Source organism: Pseudophryne corroboree, chromosome 3 (assembly GCF_028390025.1).
Source record: "Pseudophryne corroboree isolate aPseCor3 chromosome 3, aPseCor3.hap2, whole genome shotgun sequence".
In the NCBI taxonomy this organism is placed as follows: Eukaryota; Metazoa; Chordata; class Amphibia; order Anura; family Myobatrachidae; genus Pseudophryne; species Pseudophryne corroboree.
In genome coordinates, this window is record NC_086446.1 from 429,856,381 (window position 1) to 429,872,581 (window position 16,201).

General features: G+C 47.8%; 1 protein-coding gene across 1 annotated transcript in view; it reads right to left on the reverse strand.

Annotated features, from left to right (window-relative positions):
- Window positions 1-992: 992 nt before the first annotated feature.
- Window positions 993-16,201, reverse strand: part of TGM2 (transglutaminase 2) — a 60,847-nt gene continuing 45,638 nt past the window's right edge. The window contains exons 11-13 of the mRNA XM_063960378.1: window positions 15,419-15,579; window positions 1,628-1,764; window positions 993-1,514 (exon numbers count right to left, since the gene is read on the reverse strand). Of these exons, the coding sequence (XP_063816448.1) occupies window positions 1,358-1,514; window positions 1,628-1,764; window positions 15,419-15,579 (455 nt within the window). The 3' untranslated portion in view covers window positions 993-1,357. The remainder of the gene's footprint in view (window positions 1,515-1,627; window positions 1,765-15,418; window positions 15,580-16,201) is intronic.

Genomic DNA, 16,201 nt, shown 5'->3' on the forward strand with positions numbered 1-16,201 from the left:
TGTTATTTAACATGGCAAGTTGTTTACATACGTAGATCCTGAAAGTGCCTAATTATCAAACAGCCATAAGGAATGACGTTTCGGACCAATTATTCAAAATCCTCTTGCTGGAACATTGGCTCTGATAAGAGCCCATCCTATAGAAGAGAGAATTGCTTACACGATCAATTTATTGCAGGGATCCTACGGACTCACCTACTGTGCAAGTTCTGGCTGCCCGGGAGGGAACAAACAACGCTTGCTTGTCAGAGCTTGATAAATTGGAGAGAAGCGTAGTTCTGATTGAAATAAAGTGAGATTGTTTTAACCTGAATGCAGGAGATTTCTCTGAACCTCTTCTGCATTCAGCTTTTGGTAAATAACAATGATACTAAAATCATGTAGTTAACACTTGTTTTCACTTGATGTTCAGTTGTGATAGTCTTAATAAATAGGTCCTAAAGTGTAAGGTTGGCAAATTGAATTTTTATGCCTTTGAGGAGTTCATGCGCATTTTAAGTAAAAGTAGCTGTGAGAGTGAGTTGGGTATAACAATTCACTATATTACAAAATGATGTTATGTTAGATGTCATGAACGATGATTAAGGGGTGTGTCCATGTCTCTACTAAACCAAAACGTTAAGCAGCAAGGAAGGAAATGGCGACTAATGGGAGGGAATGACCAGTACTATACAGTATGATTTGCAGGTAAGGACCAAAGCGTTAGTCGCTCAGTGGTTATATCCGACTCTCCACTGCGACACTGTTGATCAGGAGAATGTTTGGAAGTAAAGTGGGGGAGGTTGTGCTGGAGATGCATGAGGCCTTCCAGAGCACCTGCCCCAGTTGTACTGGAGCCAGGCAGGCCTGCAGTCACTCTATCTAAGTGATTCCATGTGGCCTGAGTCACAGACTGACTCCTGTTAACACACATCTTCCAGGAATAGAGTTGGTAGAGGAATAGAATATTGCTTGGGGAAGTAAAGAAAGGTCAGTACTCAAGAAAACACAGCTTGAAGATTCTTGTGTCATTTTTATATAAATGTTCTTTTAATGCTTGGATACAAAGTGTTATTTACAGCACTGTAATAAATCTGTATCCCTGAATTGTAATCCTCTGTATACTTTTGGACCAGGCAAGCAGGCTGGGTGCAGGTTACAAAGAGGAACGACATCTGACCACTGCATTGCCAAGATCTAAAACATCATTGTGCGGTTCAGACTTGTATGGCACAGAGTGTTTTAATGCACAGAGCAAAAGTCACAAGCTTCTGAGCGCAGAGTAAATATAGCTGCATAGAGGTTAAAACAGTCTTATTTTACATGACCAGTATGTATCATGGTGGCTGGAGCTGAGCTGCTGCAGTGTCTGCGTCTTTCACTTTGGAAGAGGAGCAATGATGACATTCTTATGACCTTTTACCCCTTTTAGACGATCACTCTCAAAATCCACCACCAATTTGCGTAGTCCAGGTAACTGCGGAATGAGATCTACTCGCACTTTGGCAACCTGCCCGGGTTCCACAGGGTCCTCACTGTAGCAAAACAGAGCACATTGTTATGATTTGTGATTACTACTTACCACTAATATTTTAATACTGCATATATTGCCACCCCCTTTCTTTTCATTCTCTTCACCATAACTCACAGTTCTTTCCGCACCACCTCTTCTGTTAGACCAGCTCCCTCCACAGTGAAGCAGCATCCAACCAGAGGCTCGGACAATGGATTCTTCAGGGAAATATCTGCAACAAGCTTCCGATTCTGCTTAGGCTCACCCACCACCTGACAAGAGAAGGATTAGATATGATAACTAGGAATGTCATACCAAACAACACTTCAAATGGCCACCTATGTCAATAGAGCAGGCATTCCCAACCACGGTCCTCAAGGCACATCAACAGTGCAGGATTTAGTGATATCCAGGCTGCAGCACAGATGGTTAAATCAAAATAACTGAGCTACTAATTAAGTCACCTGTGCTGAAGCCTGGATATCCCTAAAACCTGCACTGTTAGTGTGCCTTGAGGACCATGGTTGGGAATGCCTGCAATAGAGGACCTGTGCTCAAACATGGCACTCTTTACTATTACATATTCTGGCAAAGCTATCTGGAGGTATATTTACTAACATGCAGGTTTTCAGAATTGGAGATGTTGCCCATAGCAACCTATCAGATTCTAGCTATTATCGTCAAGAATGTGCTAGATAAATGACAAGTAGATTGTGATTGGTTGCTATGGGCAACATCTCCACTTCTAAAAACCCACACTTTAGTAAATATACCCCCTGGAGAGATGGGTACCACTCACATTGCTATGCCATGCTTGAAGGCCATGAGTTAGGAGAATTTTGTTTCCTGTATGAGTTGTGTGATACAGGCATGTCTGGTTACTGGTTTAATAAAGATATTAAATAGAAACCTAAACATTTCTACATCTTCAGCAACAGATATCTGGACGGGCTATCACTTGTTCAAATTATTGAATAATAATAAGTAGATCTGCAATTCATTAAATGCTCACTTTTCATACTGACCGTTATACAACAAGGGCGGCATAAAGGTGACATAATGGAATTTATCATTTTTTAATCTTTGTGCTGATTATATACCTAGTTGGGGAACCTTCATATGAGTGATCCTTGTACATTACTTATAAAACTTCATTAAGATTTATTTATCTTGAGGTATTCTAGGCGGTTGTGGTTACTATTCAGTTGCAGATGTCAGACATTGTTTAAATAACCTTTTGCCTTGTGTCAGATCTGGGAAGGCAGCAAGAGGAGTGACATAATCCTTCCACAATTACAGTTTGATTTGGGTCAATTACACTGGCAAGAGAAGTAACAAATACATCTGTACAAACCACAGCACCTATTAATGTGTTCTCAGAGCCTGGGGCTTTGGCTGACTGTATCAGGATCTCTGCCACCAATGTACTGAGCAAACCATGAGTAGATTGAATAGAAACTATGATCCTTTTTGGAGTAGGCTATAAGGCTGGGTACACCTCAGAAATGATTGTTATCCTAGCTGACCCAAGCCCCAGTGGAAGGATATGTCAGTCAGCCGTACACACTGCATGATCGGGTGTACGAACGTGCAATATATCCTTCCACCCTGCAGTGGGTTCGGCCAATCTGCCGTGTAGCACATCTGTCTGGACGACCCTGCTGACAACACACGTGAACGCGGAATATGTACGCACTATGGAATGTGGGCGATACATTGTTCCAAGTTGCCTCAAAACTGCATATCGTCCAATATATATCACCTAATGTATTCCTCAACTAAGTCCTTATGGAAATGGAGTTGTTGGCTGTCAGTTATTCATTAAATAGGCACCACATGAACAATGAAAAATCTGTCATTCTAGGACTTCTGTTATCCTGAGGAAGAATACAGTACGTCTACGCTCTACATGTCTGTAGCCTGCTCTGTGGTTAATCTGTGAGCAGGCAAAGGGGTATATGCAATTCCGGACGAATTGCGCCTTTTTTTCGTCCGTTTTAAGATTCGCCTGTACTCGACAGCTGCAGCCCTGCCGCCGGGACCATGAATTCACCATATGCAATGCAAAACGTATTCGACACTCCCCTTGGCGGATAACGGACCAATCGTCGAGTAGTGGGCGTCCTGAATTCGACTTCCCGCCGTTTGCAGCCCTTTATTAGGGCTTGTTTGCTGCGTGCTCAGCAGCCATTTTGTGAACCTGCAGAGAGGTGTGAGGAGGTGCAGAGCTAGCAAATTGGTTGTTTGCTGTGGTATCGTTTGGACACCCAGCAGGCTTTAATCCAGGACAGACAGGAGGATACCTGTTACCCTGGAGGAGAGTCGTTTTTGGAGCTATTTCTACATTTTTAGGTAAGTACCACATGTGGGTCTGGTGTTGCATGTATGCGTTTGTGTAGTAGGGGTTGCCATGAGGTGTACATGGGGTGTTTGGGGTATGTATATATATATATGTGTGCAGGTATGTGTATAGCTCCTGCTTGTATTGCTGCATTTTTTTAGGGAGTTTTGTGTTTTGGGGTAGTTTTTCACGTTTTTTTTTATTTTTCTTAAAATGACTTTTTGGGTCATGCTTTTACATTGGTGTACCTCCAGAGTGTGCAGGGATGCTTTTTGGCTAGTTTGGGCTGATTTTAGTGTGTGTCGGTATCAATGCGGTCGACATGTTGTGTCGTTTGTTTGCTAAAACTGTTTTTTTACCTCCTATTTTAGCACTGGTGTACCTCCAGAGTGTGCAGGGATGCTTTTTGGCTTGTTTGGGGTGACTTGGAGCAAGTTTGTGTCAGACATGCGGTCGACATGTCGTGTCGGTTGTTTGCCAAACATGTTTTTTTGCTCCTATATTAGCACTGGTGTACCTCCAGAGTGTGCAGGGATGCTTTTTGGCTTGTTTGGGGTGACTTGGAGCAAGTTTGTGTCAGACATGCGGTCGACATGTCGTGTCGGTTGTTTGCCAAACATGTTTTTTTGCTCCTATATTAGCACTGGTGTACCTCCAGAGTGTGCAGGGATGCTTTTTGGCTTGTTTGGGGTGACTTGGAGCAAGTTTGTGTCAGACATGCGGTCGACATGTCGTGTCGTTTGTTTGCCAAACATGTTTTTTTGCTCCTATATTAGCACTGGTGTACCTCCAGAGTGTGCAGGGATGCTTTTTGGCTTGTTTGGGGTGACTTGGAGCAAGTTTGTGTCAGACATGCGGTCGACATGTCGTGTCGTTTGTTTGCCAAACATGTTTTTTTGGTCCTATATTAGCACTGGTGTACCTCCAGAGTGTGCAGGGATGCTTTTTGGCTTGTTTGGGGTGACTTGGAGCAAGTTTGTGTCAGACATGCGGTCGACATGTCGTGTCGTTTGTTTGCCAAACATGTTTTTTTTGCTCCTAGATTAGCACTGGTGTACCTCCAGAGTGTGCAGGGATGCTTTTTGGCTTGTTTGGGGTGACTTGGAGCAAGTTTGTGTCAGATCATTTCTCTCCATGTCATCCTGGCTTATCCCACACACATCATCAGAATTCACCCCAGCCCTTTGCACATTTCATACTCCGCTCTCCTTTCAGCAGCAGAAACAGTGATCAAAAAGGGTAAGTGGCAGGTGGGTAGACTTTTTTTTCAAGTGCCATTTGTCTACATCATCAGAAAAAGGGAAAGCTCACCTCTTGTGGAGGTAAAGTATGAGGGACCAGCACACCAATAGGGTAGAAAAAATTGTAATTAATCAAAACAGGTATTAAAAAAAAAACCCATAGGTATAATAAACCAGACCATTGGTATATTAATATAACATCAACGTAGTCAATATTAGGGGCATGATATAGATTAGTTACCCATCCAAAGCTTTAGAGCAGGGGTGGCCAACCAGTCAGAGGCAAAGAGCCAGAAAAGATCTGTAGGCAAGCGCCACTATCATGCGCGCACACAAAAAGGGGCGTGGCATAGTTGTCACAAAGCTACACCCCATTTTTGTGCGCACACCTTTCGGTATAACGTTTGTAGGAGTATGACCTCATATCATAACCTCGTTTTTTGTCATGTTGTACAGTGCCACATACATATAATGCCCCAGTACAGTACATATAAAAACACCAAAAAAAAATAGATTTATGGTAGGAACTTAGCGTTGTTAAATCTCTTTCTGCGAGGTACACTGGTCTCCACAGGGAATGACATTGAGGTGTAGAGTAAGATCTTAATCCGAGGCACCAACAGGCTCAAAGCTTTTACCTTCTTCCCAGAATGCATAGCACCGCCTCCTCTATAACCCCGCCTCCATGCACAGGAGCTCAGTTTTTGTTAACCAGTCCAATGCAGTAGCAGGCAAAAGAGACGACAACTGTTAGTAGCCACATACACCACACTCTCACGACAGGAGAAAGTGTCAGCGGCTAATGCCATACCAACCCAAAGAAGCTAAGTGTGCGCCCTGTGGGGGTGGGCGCCCTGTGGAGCCCAGTGTACCTCGCAGAAAGAGATTTAACAACGGTAAGTTCTTGTCATAAATCTCGTTTTCTGCTAGGCTCCACAGGGAATGACATTGGGGATGTTCTAAAGCAGTTCCTTATAGGAGGGGATGCACTGTAGCGGGCACAAAAACCCGGCGTCCAAAGGAAGCATCCTGGGAGGTGGAAGTATCGAAAGCATAGAACCTTATGACTGTGTTCACTGAGGAACACGTAGCCGGTCACACCATGGTGGGCCGCCCAAGAAGATCCAACAGACCGAGTAGAATGGGCCTTTATAGTAACAGGAGCTGGACGACCAGCCTGTACATAAGCATGTACAATCACCATTCTAATACATCTGGCCAAGGTCTGCTTGTGAGCAGGCCAGCCACGTTTGTGAAAACCAAACAGTACAAAGAGAGAATCAGACTTCCTGATAGGAGCCGTCCTCTTCACATAGATACGGAGAGCCCGTACCACATCCAAAGACTGCTCTTTGGAAGACAATGCAGGAGAAGCAAAGGCCGGAACCACAATCTCCTGATTAAGGTGGAAAGAAGACACCACCTTAGGTAGGTACCCGGGACGTGTTCTAAAAGCCGCACGGTCACGGTGAAAAATCAGATATGGTGACTTACAGGACAAGGCACCCAAATCTGACGCCCGTCTGGCAGAGGCAGTAGCCAGCAGAAACACCACCTTAAGAGAAAGCCACTTAAGGCCTGCAGATTCAAGAGGCTCAAACAGAGACCCTTGCAATGCCTCCAGAACCACCGACAAGTACCAAGGAGCCACAGGCGGGACGTAAGGAGGTTGAATCCGCAACAGACCCTGAGTGAATGTATGAACATCAGGTAAATTTGCAAATTTTCTCTGGAACCAAACCGACAAGGCAGAAATATGAACCTTAATGGAGGCCAGATGAAGGCCCAAGTCCAGGCCCTGTTGTAGAAAGGCCAAAAGTTTGGTCGTACTAAACTTGTAAGCGTCATGATTGTTAGATGCACACCAAGCAAAGTAAGAACTCCAGACCCTATAATAAATCCGAGCAGAGGTCGGTTTCCGGGCCTTCAACATGGTTTGAATGACTGATTCAGAAAATCCTTTGGCCCTTAAGGCGGAAGCTTCAAGAGCCACGCCGTCAAAGCCAATCGGGCTAAATCCTGATATACACAGGGGCCCTGAACGAGATCTGGGCGATGCGGAAGTAGAAGGGGACGCTCTATCGAGAGACCCTGAAGGTCTGAGAACCAATGCCGTCTGGGCCATGCTGGAGTGATCAGAAGTAGGTTTCCTCCTTCTTGCTTGAACTTCCTTATTACTCTGGGATGGAGTGACACTGGAGGGAACACGTATGGCAGCCGAAAGTTCCATGGAATTGCCAGTACGTCCACGAACGCTGCTTGAGGATCCCTTGTCCTTGCTCCGAAGACCAGAACCTTGTGATTGTGTCAAGATGCCATCAGTTACACATCTGGAAGACCGCACTTGTCCACGAGGAGTTGAAACACTTCTGGATGGAGGCTCCACTCTCTGGCGTGTACGTCCTGACGACTGCGAAAGTTCACTTCCCAGTGTAGGACCCCCGGAATGAACACTGCCGATATGGCTGGCAGATGGCGTTCCGCCCACTGAAGAATCCGTGATACTTCCCTCATTGCCATGCGGCTTCAAGTGTCACCTTGATGATTGATGTATGCCACCGTGGTGGCGTTGTCCGACTGTACTTGAACAGGTCTGTTCTGTATTAAATGCTGGGCCAAATTCAATTAGTTGAACACCGCCCGCAATTCCAGAATGTTTATTGGGAGGAGAGACTCCTCCTTGGTCCACCGACCCTGAAGGGAGTGTTGCTCCAACACTGAGCCCCAACCTCACAGACTGGAATCCGTCGTCAGAAGGACCCAGTTGGAGATCCAGAAGGGACGACCCTTGCTCAATCGTTGGTCCTGAAGCCACCAGCTCAGTGACAGACGGACCTCCGGAGACAAAGAGATCATTTGAGAACTGATCCGGTGAGGCAGGCCGTCCCACTTGGCAAGAATCAGCTTCTGCAGAGGGCGGGAATGGAAATTGAGAGTACTCCACCATGTCGAAAGCCGACACCATAAGACCTAGCACTTGCATTGCCAAATGTATAGACACTTGCGGACGAGATAGGAAGCATCAAATCCTGTCCTGAAGTTTCAAGACTTTCTCCTGAGACAAGAACAACCGCTGGTTGTGAGTGTACAACAACGCCCCCAGGTGCACCATGCTCTGAGCAGGGACCAGGGAAGATTTCTTCCAGTTGATGAGCCACCCGTGGGCTTGCAGAAACTGGATAGTCAGATTTAGATGGCATAGGAGAATTTCTGGGGAATTTGCCAGGATCTACAAGTCGTCCAGGTACGGTAGGATCCTGACCCCTTGACGGTGGAGTACAGCCGTCATTACCGCCATGACCTTGGTGAAGACTCGTGGAGCCGTGGTCAAACCAAAAGGTAAAGCCCAAAATTGATAATGGAGGTAGCCAACCACAAACCTCAGGTACTGCTGAAGCGACACTGCGATGGGAATATGCAGGTAAGCATCCTGTATGTGCAGGGAGACCATATAATCCCCAGGTTCCAAGGCCAGAACAATAGAGCAAAGAGTTTCCATACTAAACTTGGAGACTTTCACAAATTTGTTCAAGGACTTAAGGTTGAGAATGGGCCGGGAGAACCCATTCAGTTTCGGGACTAGGAACAGCGGTGAATAGCACCCCTTGCCTCTCCAGGCACCTGTACTACCACTCCTGTGTCCAGGAGGGACTGTACCACCAAATGAAGAGTTTTTGCCTTCACCTGATCTGAAGGGACGTCTGTCAGGCAAAATCGATGAGGGGGACGATTCTTGAAGGATACGGCGTAACCTCGAGTGACGACTTCCCGTACCCAGGCATCGGAAGTGGTCCTCAACCATTCTTGGGTATACCCTAGAAGTCGGCCCCCCACCCTGGGATCCCCCAGAGGCAGGCCCGCCCCGTCATGTGGCAGGCTTGTCAGTTTTGGAAGCAGGCTGACGGGCAGCCCAGGCCCGTTTGGGTTTGGGCTTATTGGGTTTGGAACTGCGAACCTGTTTTGGGTACACCTGATCTTTTGCTTTCCCTGAAGGACGAAAGGAGCGAAAGGGGGAACTCTTAGCCTTCGGCACCGAAAGGAGCAGTACTAGGTAGACATGCTGTTTTAGCAGAAGCTAAGTCAGCCACTATCTTGTTGAGGTCTTCTCCTTTAAAAGGGAGTACCTCCAGGGTTTCTTAGAGTCCATATCCACAGACCAGGACCGTAACCAGAGAATCCGGCGCGCCAAAATAGACGTAGTAGAAGCCTTGGCCGCCAGAATACCGGCATCAGAATCCGCCTCCTTAATGTAATGAGACGCTGTGACAATATATGACACGCATTGTCTAGCATGATCAGAAGCGTTGGACGGCAACTCCGCCTCCAGCTTCTGAGCTCACCCTTCCACAGCTTCTGCAGCCCATGTTGCTGCAATGGTGGGCCTATGCGCAGCACCGGTTAGAGTGTAAATTGCCTTTAAACAACCCTCCACACGGTAATTACAGGCAGAGCTGAGGATACCACCAGCCACGCCACCTGCGAATCCACTGGCGGGGGTGTTTCCCAATTTTTACTTGGCTCCTCAGCGATGGGGTAGCGAGCCAGCATCTTCTTGTGAGGCGTGAATTTCTTTCATGGATTTCCCCAGGACTCCTGACGTATGTCAACTAAATGGTCAGAGTGAGGTAAAACTTGTTTAACCACTTTCTGATGTTTAAACCTGTCCGGTTTCTTAGGGGCAGCATCAGGCTCCGGGTCATCATCAACTTGAAGAATGAGCCTGATAGCCTCCAACAAGTCAGGAACATCCACCTGTGAAACCGCTTCCCCATCAGAAGCATCGGGATCAGAATCTGCGGGGGCAGTATAAACACCATCCTCATCAGACGAGGTGTCTGGGATGTTGGTGGATTGTGAGGAAGTAATTGCCTGCTTAGAGGACCCCCTGGTCTTAGGCGGGTGAGGGTTAGACTTCTGAGTAGTCAGTGATTGGTTCAATTGCTGTAACTGATTGGACAGTTGATCTGGCCACGGCGGGTTAACCGCGGGGAACATAAGCGGTTGTACCGGCACAGGAGGTCCCATAGGGGGCACTAGTCTAGTTACCAGCGTATTCAATAGCGTGGAGAAGGTAGCCCAAGGTGGGTCATTTTGAACCCCCATTGCCACAGTCCCACTGGGGGGTAAGGAACCCCCAGAACCTGAACCCTCAGCTGCTATGTTATCCTCAAATGTGTCTGCAGCGTCAACACCACGCAGTGTGGGATCAGCCCCAGCACCGTTGCCCTTTGTAGCTGACATAATCAAAAGCTCAATGCAAGGCAACACAGTACAATATCAGCAGCACAATACCTGACAAGAATCCCATGTGCAGTGTATTTCAGCACAAACAGGGAATTCTAGAGGTATATGGGGACTAGAAATTACAGAGAAAAATACACACTGAGTATATCCTGTGAAATACCTATATTAATGATAAACCTGACGCACTTAGCCCCCTCAGGTTATAGAATATAGGGATAGCAATCTGAGTGAGATACACGAAATGGAGGTCACACAGCAGCTATATGTACACACACATAGTCACATTGTACAATGCAGAAATGATGACATGCAATAAAACTGCACTGGACTAGCAATACAGAGTAGTACTATGTATAGCTATACATTCAATAGATATGACAATGCACAGTAAAGACTGGATGTATATCACAGGGTACTTGTACTATATAACCCTGACTAAATGCACTTTTTCTTAACGAACACTGTCAGCAGACATTTAGAATACTTAAGTGTCCTGTAAAATGCACAGCGCTGACATGCAGGCGGCTTTACAGAGGAGAATTTGCCCAAACAGTCCCAGAATCAGCTCAGCTTGTCCTAATGGCGGCCAAACACTGACAGGGAGTGAGGGAGAGAGAGATATGCAGCTCCAGGGGGGGAACATTTACCCTAAATGGCGCCCTGGAGCTGGGGGAGGGGCTACAGGTCAAAGCCTTATCCCCCTGCTGGACTTCACCACCGGCTACTGGGGGCTTAAATAAACAGTTTTATGAGAGAAAACCGACCTGTGCCCTTGCCCTTGTGGTCTAGTGGGGTCCCTGTACTGCCACAGTGTCCGCGCCAGCGCGCGCGGCCCGCCGGCCACGCGGGATCGTGATTTACAGCGGGTCCCGCCGGGGAGACTCACTTACCTCCTCCCTGAGTGCGGCCACCTGATCCAGGAGAACAGCGGTTGTGTGTGTGTCTAATGGGAAGAAAACCGGAGCCTCCGCTGTAGATACCCGGCAACCAGGGCGCGGGAGTGTACAGCGCCGCTGGAGGGAGGTGATGGAGCTACAGCAGGAAATGTCTGATTTACATCCCGCACTTACAGTGCCTCTGCTGCAGCCCTTGAAGTCTTCATTTTTCTTTAAAAAGCTTTTTCCTAGGGCGCTGGAGCATGGCACCAACTACAAAACTGAGCTCCTGAGCACGGAGGCGGGGTTATAGAGGAGGCGGCGCTATGTACTCTGGGAAGAAAGTCAAAGCTTTGAGCCTATTAGTGCCTCGGATCAAGATCCTACTCTACACCCCAATGTCATTCCCTGTGGAGCCCAGTGTACCCCGCCGCAGAAATGGGTGCGTCCACAGTGCTAGATACACATATGTCCCCACAGTGCCAAATACATATATGCCCCCAGTGCAGATACATATGTCCCCACAGTGCCAGCTATGCCCCCCAGTGCTGATACATATGTCTCCACACAGTGCCAGCTTTTCCCCCAGTGCAGATACACATGTCCCCACAGTGCCAGATATGCCCCCAGTGCCAGCTACACATGCTTCCACAGTGCCAGATATGCCCCCAGTGCCTGCTATGCCCCCAGTGCAGATACACATGTCCCCACACAGTGCCTGCTATGCCCCAGTGCCAGTTACACATGTCCCCACAGTGCCAGATATGCCACCAGTGCCTGCTATGCCCCCAGTGCAGATACACATGTCCCCACAGTGCCAGCTATGCCCCCAGTGCAGATACACGTCCCCACAGTCCCAGCTATGCCTCCAGTGCAGATACACATGTCCCCACAGTGCCAGCTATGCCCCCAGTGCAGATATATATGTCCCCACACAGTGCCAGCTATGCCCCCAGTGCAAGATATGCCCCCAGTGCAAATACACATGTCCTCACAGTGCCTGCTATGCCCCCAGTGCAGATACACGTCCCCACAGTGCTCCCCCTTCCTCCTCCTCTTCTCACCGCGCTGCTGCTCACTCTTCGGCGGTGGCGTCTCTCTTGAATTAGGCGCCGGCCCGTGAGCCAATCAATGCTCGCGGTCCGGCAGCCAATCAGGAGCCTTAGCTGCCGGTCAGCGAGCTCTGATTGGCTCACAGGCCGGAGCCGAATTAAGAGAGACACCGTTGCCGGAGAGGCGTGCGTGTGTCCCTGGCTGGGGGCAGCGGTGGCCAGAAGCTGACCGAGCTACACGCGGCTCGAGAGCTGCGGATTGGCCACCGCTGCTTTACAGTGATTCAGCATTGTCACAAAACTGTAGACGACGGTATCGTTTTGGTGTAATGAACACCTTCATACAAACATACAATGCATTTGTGTTAATTACAACAATAATCCAATCACCATGTAAACCCATTAAGAAACGGAATTGCCATACAAGAACTTTCGCCCACAGTACAGACAAAATCACGGAGGGTACATCCCTCCTGTTTCACCATGCTGCAATGTGCATTCTTCCATGTTAATTCCACACCAAGTGTGGCTGTTGCAAAATATTTAATTTTCACATTTGTAACCTGTGAATGTTACGTTCCTGATGCTCAGAACTAGAGAGAGATGTTGCGTAGTGAGTCCAGAGCACCAGGACGTGACGCTGAAATAAGGGGTGGTACGGGAATAGCCCCTAGCACCCTACCTCCGTTGTTTTACACGTGTGGTCAGTTCACGCCTGAGTGACTATGGTTTCTTGGGCCCACGGCAGCCACGTTTGAAGGGCGGATTAGGTCTGCCCAACTCCGATGCCCCCAGGTCTTAGAGTGAGACAAGGCGTGAACCGAGACAGGATAATAACAAGGGGACCTCTAACTAAAGCAAACAGAAAGCTAGGGGCTACTAACTACCCTAAAACTAAATATATGTGCGGCACGCCGCCAAAGGAAAAGAACAACAAAAGATACCACTGTCCACACCCCCACACGGCACCGTCGTGTACCGGGGAGGACAGTGAGAAGCGGAAACCTCCGCAAAAACCACCAATACAAAATTAACACAAGGACTAAGCGGCCTAGGCCGCAACACGCGGCAGAAGCCGCTACTCACGAAACCGGGAGAGAACCCCAACTAGCGAGAACCCCCAGATGACTGCAACAGGTTCACTTGGACAGGAAGGATTCCCAGGACCGGCTTCAGCACTCCAGGACTCGGGAGCGCAGGGAGCAGGATCGACCAGATACAGCTGACCAGGAACAGACGTTGCAAGACAGGAACAGCATACAGGAAGCCATCACCGGCGAGGCTGCAGTGTGCTGGCTCCCATAAAAAGGCCCTGCTGGCCAATGACAGGAGGGCCAGCAAGACCAGCCCCCAGACCCTAATTACTAGTTGCCGTGCAGCTGCCCTGCTGCACGAGCAACTAATCAATCTTATCTGGCAACGGGGAACGCGGTCCGCCAATGGCGTCCCCGTTGCTATGGACCCAGCGGCTGTGGACGCCCGGCGTCCTAGCGTTGCCGGGGACCCGGCGGCTACAGTACGCACGGCGTCCTGGCGTTACTAGGCGCCGGGCGGGCAGCGAGGGAGGTGCGGCGGGCGTGAGCGTTGCTCGGAAGCAAACCGAGCGGCGCCGCGGACCGCGGCACCTAACAGTGGTGTGTTACTGGAAGAAAATGACCAGAGGGATTTATGTGCAGAGACTGTGGCGCACCATCTATTGCTAGGACTACACTGTGCTATCCGCCCAAACATTCTTCTCTTTGCAGGGCACAAACTAGTCTAAAGCCGGGTACACACTAGGCGACATTTTAAACAAATTTGCTGACAACAACCAATCATTCTGACAAATTTTTTTAATAGTTCAGTGTGCACGCACTATGGGGGGTCATTCCGAGTTGTTCGCTCGCAAGCTGCTTTTAGCAGCTTTGCACACGCTAAGCCGCCGCCTACTGGGAGTGAATCTTAGCATATTAAAATTGCGAACGAAAGATTAGCAGAATTGCGAATAGACACTTCTTAGCAGTTTCTGAGTAGCTCCAGACTTACTCGGCATCTGCGATCAGTTCAGTGCTTGTCGTTCCTGGTTTGACGTCACAAACACACCCAGCGTTCGCCCAGACACTCCTCCGTTTCTCCAGCCACTCCCGCGTTTTTCCCAGAAACGGTAGCGTTTTTTCACACACTCCCATAAAACGGCCTGTTTCCGCCCAGAAACACCCACTTCCTGTCAATCACATTACGATCACCAGAATGAAGAAAAAACCTTGTAATGCCGTGAGTAAAATTCCTAACTGCATAGCAAATTTACTTGGCGCAGTCGCACTGCGGACATTGCGCATGCGCATTAGCGACTATTCGCTCCGTTGCGACAAAAAAATAACGAGCGAACAACTCGGAATGACCCCCTATATCGCTAGCGATGCGTGCTCCCGCGGGTCTCTAGCGATGACCTCTGTCATCTGTACATGCAACTCAATTTCAAAAACATTGCTAACAACTAGGAGCAAATCATGCAGTTTGTACACTACCAACAACGAACGATATGTCTTCATGACCTGCGTGGTGTGGATGGCATCAAAGCCACTCCCTGAACACTCCTGCCCTCCATTTTGTGGGCTGATCGCTGGCAGCAGTGACGATAGAGGATCCAGGATTGGAACATTCTGCGCGTTTTGGTATGTATACAGTGCTGCCCACTTATCTGCCAATCTTATATGCTGCTGCTCACCAATGATGCTGGCAACCAATGTATGCCACCCAACACTGCTGCGCACCAATGTTTTAGTACGCTGCTGGCCACCAATATGTGCCACACATATGCCACACCATTTTACTTCTGCACACCAATGTATGCCACCCATTGTTACAGGTCTGCCCACCAAATGTTATGATGCTGGCCACCTATGTTATGCAGATCACCATTGTTACGCAATATTGTGCACTTACTGGAAAGATTGTACTGAAATTTGGTACCCTTTACAGCAGGGATGAGGAACCTTCGGCCCCCCAGCTGTTGTTGAACTAAACATACCAGCATGCCTTGCTACATTTTTGCTATTTGGTCATGCTAAAACTGTTGCAGGGCATGCTGGGATGTGTAATTCAGCAACAGCTGGAGGGCCAATGGTTCCCCATCCCCGCTCTACAGAAACCACAAAATTGATGCGTGTAATGCCAACAGAAGTCACACTCACCCGCACTTTGATATCTGGGTTTTTAATGTGTATGTCTCGCATGGCAAGTAGAATGTCCTTGGTGGAATAGTCATGGAGAAGAGCCACCAGCTTGATCATGTTATCCTGTGTCAAACTACAGCTGTACTTCTCATATAGAACGCGCAGAGGCACTCTCTTCTCTGTAGGGAAATGAAGGAGAATCAGAAATAACTGTTAAGAAAGAAGATACAGACAAATGAAGATGCTTCCATCCTCAACATTTTTGTTTCACTTTAACTTTTACAGGAGACTGTATATCTATTCAAGCTATAAGCAAACGTTGACGTTTAGCTGCTCCCACTTCCTGTTTACTAAGTATTATTTAGAAACCCAGATGAACCTATGTCAGGTCTGCTCTGTAGCACTAGATCACTTTTTAATCTACGGTAATGTGAGTGTCACACCTAAATTATACTCACAGGAAGGGTAAAGTAAGGGTATTATGGGAAAAAAAAAGAAATAATGGCCCAGATTTATCAAGAATTGGAGAGTGATAAATAGCACGGTGATAACGTACCAGCCAATCAGCTCCTAATTGTAATTTTTCAAACACAGCCTCTAACATGGCAGTTAGGAGCTGATTGGTTGGTACTTTATCACCGTGCTATTTATCACTCTCAAAGGCTTGATAAATCAGGGCCAATGTATCAATAAATAAAAATGAATTCTCTAAGCAAATAAGTAGCACCTATAAAAGCCAGGAAATTCCTGTGATTGGAATATTAGCATTCATCTCTTGTCATCTCTCTCATCTATTTAGAG